The following is a 6,000-nucleotide window of genomic DNA, read 5'->3' on the forward strand; positions in this document are numbered from 1 at the left end:
GTAAATATGTAAATAGGTATAATACATATTACGTACTTTTTTTTTCTCCATTAGTTTCAGCATTAAATATGTAAATAGGTATATTTACTTTTTAAAAAATAAAAGGTAAAAAGACAAAGAAAAAAAACTAGCTAACTACTAATACTAACTACACTGTTAATCATAAAAAGTGAGATCAACTATAACAAATATACAGATTTGAAATTAAAAATAATAAACAATATAGATACAATGAACAAAGAGTAAATATCAAATACATACCTTCTATTAACCGTTGATAAATTTGCCTCAAAAAATTCCAATGAATGATATTATTCTTCAATTCTTTTATTTTTTTTATATATATATATATAAAAAAAGAAAACTAGAAATATAGATGATAACAAAATATATCTAATATCTTTCTTCTCAATTCTCATAAACAATTTTGATCTTTGATGTGGATGAAGAAGCTTAAAATGGGATATATATATATAGTAGGTGAATAAAAAAAGTTTTAAAAAAATAAATTAAAAGGTATTAATAAATTTAGTACCGTTAGTTTACTAAAAACTAGGAAATTTGGTACTTAATTGACTAATAGTCTAATACTTGGTTTATAAAAAAAATAAATAAATAAATAAATAAATAAAAATTGAAAAGGTTAAAAATTAATGAGATTTTGTTGGGAAGGAGAAGAATGAGAGAGATAAGACGTATGTTATTTACCTAATAAAACATGTTTACTTAATTTAAAGCACATTATTTATCTAAAATAAGCTTATGCCACATATGGAATAATCCATTGATTGTTAAGATGGCTGACATGGATGTTAATGTTATATCAAAAGTTGTTAATTAATTAATTAGCTTGGAGAATAGCAATGAAAAAAATATGTTAAACATTCACATAGATTATGAACTATCCAAACATCATTGTTCATAATCATTAAAACCAAAATCAATACTTTATTTAGAGCATCACAAATGTAAAACACATACCTCCCATATTGCTATTCTCCATTGTTGCTAAGACACCAAAACCTTCAATATGAAAAACACCAAATTGGTAGAAGAGAACCTATGAGAGCAAACCCTTTTCTTTTCACCACACACCCTCTCTTAACTCATACTAAACACATATTACCCTTTCTATATACAACACTTAACCCTAAGAAGTTATATTAGGCTTATTGGGGTAATGAGTATAATTAATGGTGGACTATAATTTAATGGGCCAATTATAGTTTTAGGGTGCTCCCATGTGCCTCTAATACATTTATTAATTATTAACCATCCCATTATGGTAGTGAATAAATATTGGGCACATAGTTACTGATTGTGATTATGGTATTATATTAGTCCACAAATAAATAATTCTAACATTCTCCCACTTGGACAATATAATTAACCACCATAACATTGTCTACCACACATAAGGTAACCAATAAAAAACGTACATAATATCATATCGACGGGATACATATATTATGTATGAGTTGACCTTGAAGACATTTTAATTCAATAACAATCATTAACAATCAAACCAAACATGCATGAGGTACAACAAAATTGAGACTATGCGCATTCATCTCCTTTTGTACCTGTCACTTCGATGAATAACACATATATGCACACATATGTCAACAATAACTAGAAGTGACTACAATATCATTATGCATGTTCAAAACATAAATCATAAGCATTCCATACAAGATACTAGCATGTCCGATACATAATAATAAAACTCCCACTGAGCTCAACAAGCTAGGCTCCTAACAATCCCATTCGAGCAACATGCTCTAAAAATACACATATGGGTAAGCCTTTCGTTAGTGGGTCTGCTAACATGCCAGTACTGGGCGTGTATTCAATGGAAATAAGAGACTCTGTAACTTTCTCTTTAACAAAATAGTACTTAATGTCAATGTGTTTAGAACGAGAAGTACTTCTAACATTTCTAGAGAAAGCTACTGCTGCGGAATTATCACAATACAATTTCAGCGGCCTCGAGATAGAGTCCATAATACCCAATGCTGAAATGAAGTTCCGCAGCCATATTGCCTGACAAGTAGCCTCATAACACGCCATATACTCTGCCTCCATTGTTGAGGATGCTGTGAGTGTCTGTTTGACACTTTTCCACGAAACAGCTCCTCCAGCCATCATGAAAATGTAGCCTGATGTGGATTTCTTATCATCCACGCATCCTGCATAATCGGCGTCACTAAATCCAACTATATCAAGAGTGTCAGCTCGCCGATAAGTCAACATATGATCCTTGGTACCCTGAAGATACCGCATGACCTTCTTAGCCGCTTTCCAATGGCTAAGTCCAGGATCACTCAAGTATCTACCCAACACGCCAACAACAAAAGCAATATCAGGGCGTGTGCATACTTGAGCGTACATCAGGCTACCCACTACTGACGCATAAGGAACCACTTTCATTTCATCTCTCTCTCATTATCATTTTGTGGACAGTGGCCCTTTGAGAATTTGTCACCTTTCACTATTGGTGCCTTTCCAGGTGAACAAGTATGCATATTGAATCTTTTCAAAATCCGATCAATATAAGTTCTTTGAGACAACCGAAGAATACCTTTAGATCTATCCCGAAGGATCTGTATCCCAAGTACATATGAAGCCTCACCAAGATCTTTCATATCAAAATGATCGTATAACAATTGCTTTGTCTCGGACAACGATTTTTATCATTAGAAGCAAGCAAAATATCATCAACATACGATACTGTGAAGATGAAGCTGCTCCCACTGACCTTCATATATATACATTGATCAACTTTGTTTTCAATGAAACCATTTGCAGTGACAACTGCATCAAACTTGAGATACCACTGTCTTGATGCTTGTTTAAGTCCATAAATAGACTTATTGAGCTTGCAAACCATATGCTCCTTGCCAGGCTCCTCAAAACCAACAGGTTGAGTCATGTAGATATCTTCATATAAATCTCCATTTAGAAAGGCAGTTTTCACATCCATTTGTTCAAGTTCCAAATCAAAATGAGCAACCATAGCCATGATGATTCGCAAAGAATCTTTGGTAGAGACAGGTGAGAATGTTTCTTTGTAATCAATACCTTCTCTCTGGCTATATCCTTTAGCAACAAGTCTAGCCTTATACTTCACTGGTTGTCCACTTGAATCATATTTGATCTTGTAAACCCATTTGCACCCAATGGGTCTGCAACCTTTCGGTAGAACAACTAAGTTCCATACTTTGTTTCGCGACATGGAACTTGACTCATCTGTCATTGCATTCAACCATAACTTAGATTGAGGACTTCTCATGGCTTCTTGATAAGTAACTGGTTCAGAAGCGTCTCCCACAACATAATCATGTTCTTGCAAATAAACAAGGTAGTCATCATGAATAGCAGGTTTGCGAGCTCTCTCAGATCTTCTCAATACAACTTCACCACCCTCAATATCAGGATTTTCATCTTGCATATGATTCTGAGGTTCATCATGAGCTTCTATTGGAATTTGTTCAATCACGGGATCAATAGTAGGAGCGGAAGCGGAAGCAACAGGTACAGGGACATAAATACGTTCTTCCCTGAACACAATTTCTCTTGACCCTTGACTTGAACTAAATTCTTCTTCAAAAAAGACAGCTCTATCTGATTCAATCACCCTGGTGGTGTGAGAAGGACAATAGAATCTAGAACCTCTCGAACCAATAGTGTAGCCTACAAAATAGCCACTGATAGTCTTCGGATCAAGCTTCTTAGATTGTGGGTTATAGGGCCTTACTTCAGCTTTACATCCCCAAACATGAAAATGACGCAAGCTCGGTTTCTTGCCTGACCACAATTCGTATGGTGTCTTTGGGACGGACTTGCTAGGCACTTGATTCAAGATATAAGCAGCAGTCCTTAATGCCTCACCCCATAAAAATTCTGGCAAGCTAGAATGAATCAACATACAACGTACCATGTCAAGAAGTGTGCGATTCCTTCTTTCAGCAATTCCATTTTGTTGGGGTGTCCCTGCATTGTATATCTTGCATCAATACCACATTCCAGCAAGTATTTGGCAAAAGGCCCGGGGTTCCTTCCAGTCTCATCATAACGCCCATAATACTCTCCACCTCTATCCGAATTGACAGCTTTAATCTTCTTTCCCTTTTGAAGCTCAACATTCGTCTTGAAAATCTTGAAAGCATCTAAAGATTCAGATTTTTCACGAATGAGTTCAACATGACCATATCGGGAAAAATCATCAATGAAGGTGATAAAGTATTTATATCCACCCATAGCAGGTGGAACAAAAGGCCCACAAATATCAGTATGAATAAGCTCTAACACATTTGCAGACCTGTCTGACTTACTCTTTCTAACCTTGGCAGTCAACTTTCCTTTTATACAATCAACACAGGCAGTAAAATCAGAAAAATCAAGATCCTGAAGCACACCATCTTTCACCAATCTCTCCATTCTATCTCTAGAAATATGGCCTAAACGTTTGTGCCAAAGCATGGAAGATTTCAAATCTGATCTTGCACGTTTAGAACCAACAACAGCATTAAGAGAAGAAGAAGAAGGACAAGAGGGAGAAGTAACAGGAACAACATCAAGCAAATCAAGCTTATATAAGTTTCCACACAAAGTTCCATTTCCAATCAACATAGAGTCACGATACAAAGTCAGTTTTCCAGTTCCAAAATGAAGACTATAACCTAGTCTATCCAAAATAGATACAGAGATCAAATTCCTCCTAATAGAGGGTAAATAAGCAACATCATGCAACTCCAAAAAATGCCCAGTATTCGAGTGCCAGATTAACAGTCCCAAAAAATTCAACTCTGACTTTAGTATCGTCTCCCATGTACACATACTCCTCCAACCTACTCGGCCTTCTTCGACTTGTCACTGCCTGCAAAGAATTCGTAACATGAATTGTAGCACCAGTATCTAACCACCAAGTGTTTGAGGGCACATCAATAATATTGGATTCCAAACAAACCATCACAAGACAATTACCTTTCTTCTCTAAGTGAGCTTTGAGCTTTCGGCAATCAGCTTTCTTATGCCCGAAGCATTGACAAAAGTTGCACTTTCCTTTGAAAAACTCATTCTTATGACCAGTTGAAGAAGAGCTTGCTTGTCCATTTCCCTTAGGATTGGTGGCTTTCTTCTTATGAAACCTTTGGTCACTAGAGTTGTTGGGAGTGAACTTTCTCTTGTGAGAATTGTTTGGATTGGTCACCATGGAGATACTTCTTGCTCTCCCCTTTTTCATGTCCTCTTCTTCTTTGGCAAGAATAGCAGTCATCTCCTCAATGGTCCACTGCTCCTTTTGAGCATTGTAGCTTGATCTGATCGAATCAAATTGAGAAGGAATGGTTTCCATTACAAACCACACCATGTAATCCTCACCAAGATCCAATCCCATGCCTTTAAGCTTTTGGTAACAACCCATGAGCTTGTCAATGTGAGCTCTAATGTCACCCGTATCAGTGTAATTAGTGCGATGGAACAAAGTTAAGCACTCATTTTTCTCATTCTTTGAGAACTTCTTATACTTTTCCTTAATGGCAGCAAGAAAATCTTTTGCATTTTCAGTTTGAGGAATACTATCACGAATGGACTCATCCATGTGATACCTCATAAGCATCAAACAATGGAATGCTCCCAATCCTCATAGGACTTCTTGTCCTTTTCAGTGGCATCATCAGCGGGTTTAGGCGGTGCATCCACTCTCAAGGCCAAGTCCACTCTCATGAGAGTCAAATTTAGCATGAGGGATTCAACCCACTGCTTGTGGTTGGTTCCATTTAGCGTCAACATGGCAGAGTTTCTTGGAACGCTTAAAGCTGAATGAGAAACAAGAGCAATAACTATTTAATGCATGTTATAACAAAAATCATGTCATTTGTACTCTTTTCTCATAAATGAATGATCGCAAAATAACAAATGATCATCATGTATGCTAGAGTTCTTTAGACAAAACAATAAAATAGAACTCATACACATGTAAGAACAATCTATTAAATA

General features: G+C 36.0%; 2 protein-coding genes across 2 annotated transcripts; both read right to left on the minus strand.

Annotated features, from left to right (window-relative positions):
• Positions 1-1,746: 1,746 nt before the first annotated feature.
• LOC133030390 (secreted RxLR effector protein 161-like) lies at positions 1,747-2,430 on the minus strand. The gene has a single exon (XM_061103127.1). The coding sequence runs from the start codon at positions 2,428-2,430 to the stop codon at positions 1,747-1,749; it is 684 nt and encodes a 227-aa protein (XP_060959110.1).
• A 2,350-nt stretch (positions 2,431-4,780) lies between these two features.
• Positions 4,781-5,616, minus strand: LOC133030144 (uncharacterized). Its single transcript, XM_061102375.1, has 2 exons — positions 4,987-5,616; positions 4,781-4,879 (listed from the first exon to the last, which is right to left on the minus strand). Exons 1-2 carry the CDS (start codon positions 5,612-5,614, stop codon positions 4,851-4,853), a joined length of 657 nt encoding a protein of 218 aa, XP_060958358.1. The 5' UTR covers positions 5,615-5,616; the 3' UTR covers positions 4,781-4,850.
• Between the last annotated feature and the right edge of the window lie 384 nt (positions 5,617-6,000).

The sequence above is a fragment of the Cannabis sativa genome, chromosome 8 (genome assembly GCF_029168945.1).
Source record: "Cannabis sativa cultivar Pink pepper isolate KNU-18-1 chromosome 8, ASM2916894v1, whole genome shotgun sequence".
Lineage (NCBI taxonomy): Eukaryota > Viridiplantae > Streptophyta > Magnoliopsida > Rosales > Cannabaceae > Cannabis > Cannabis sativa.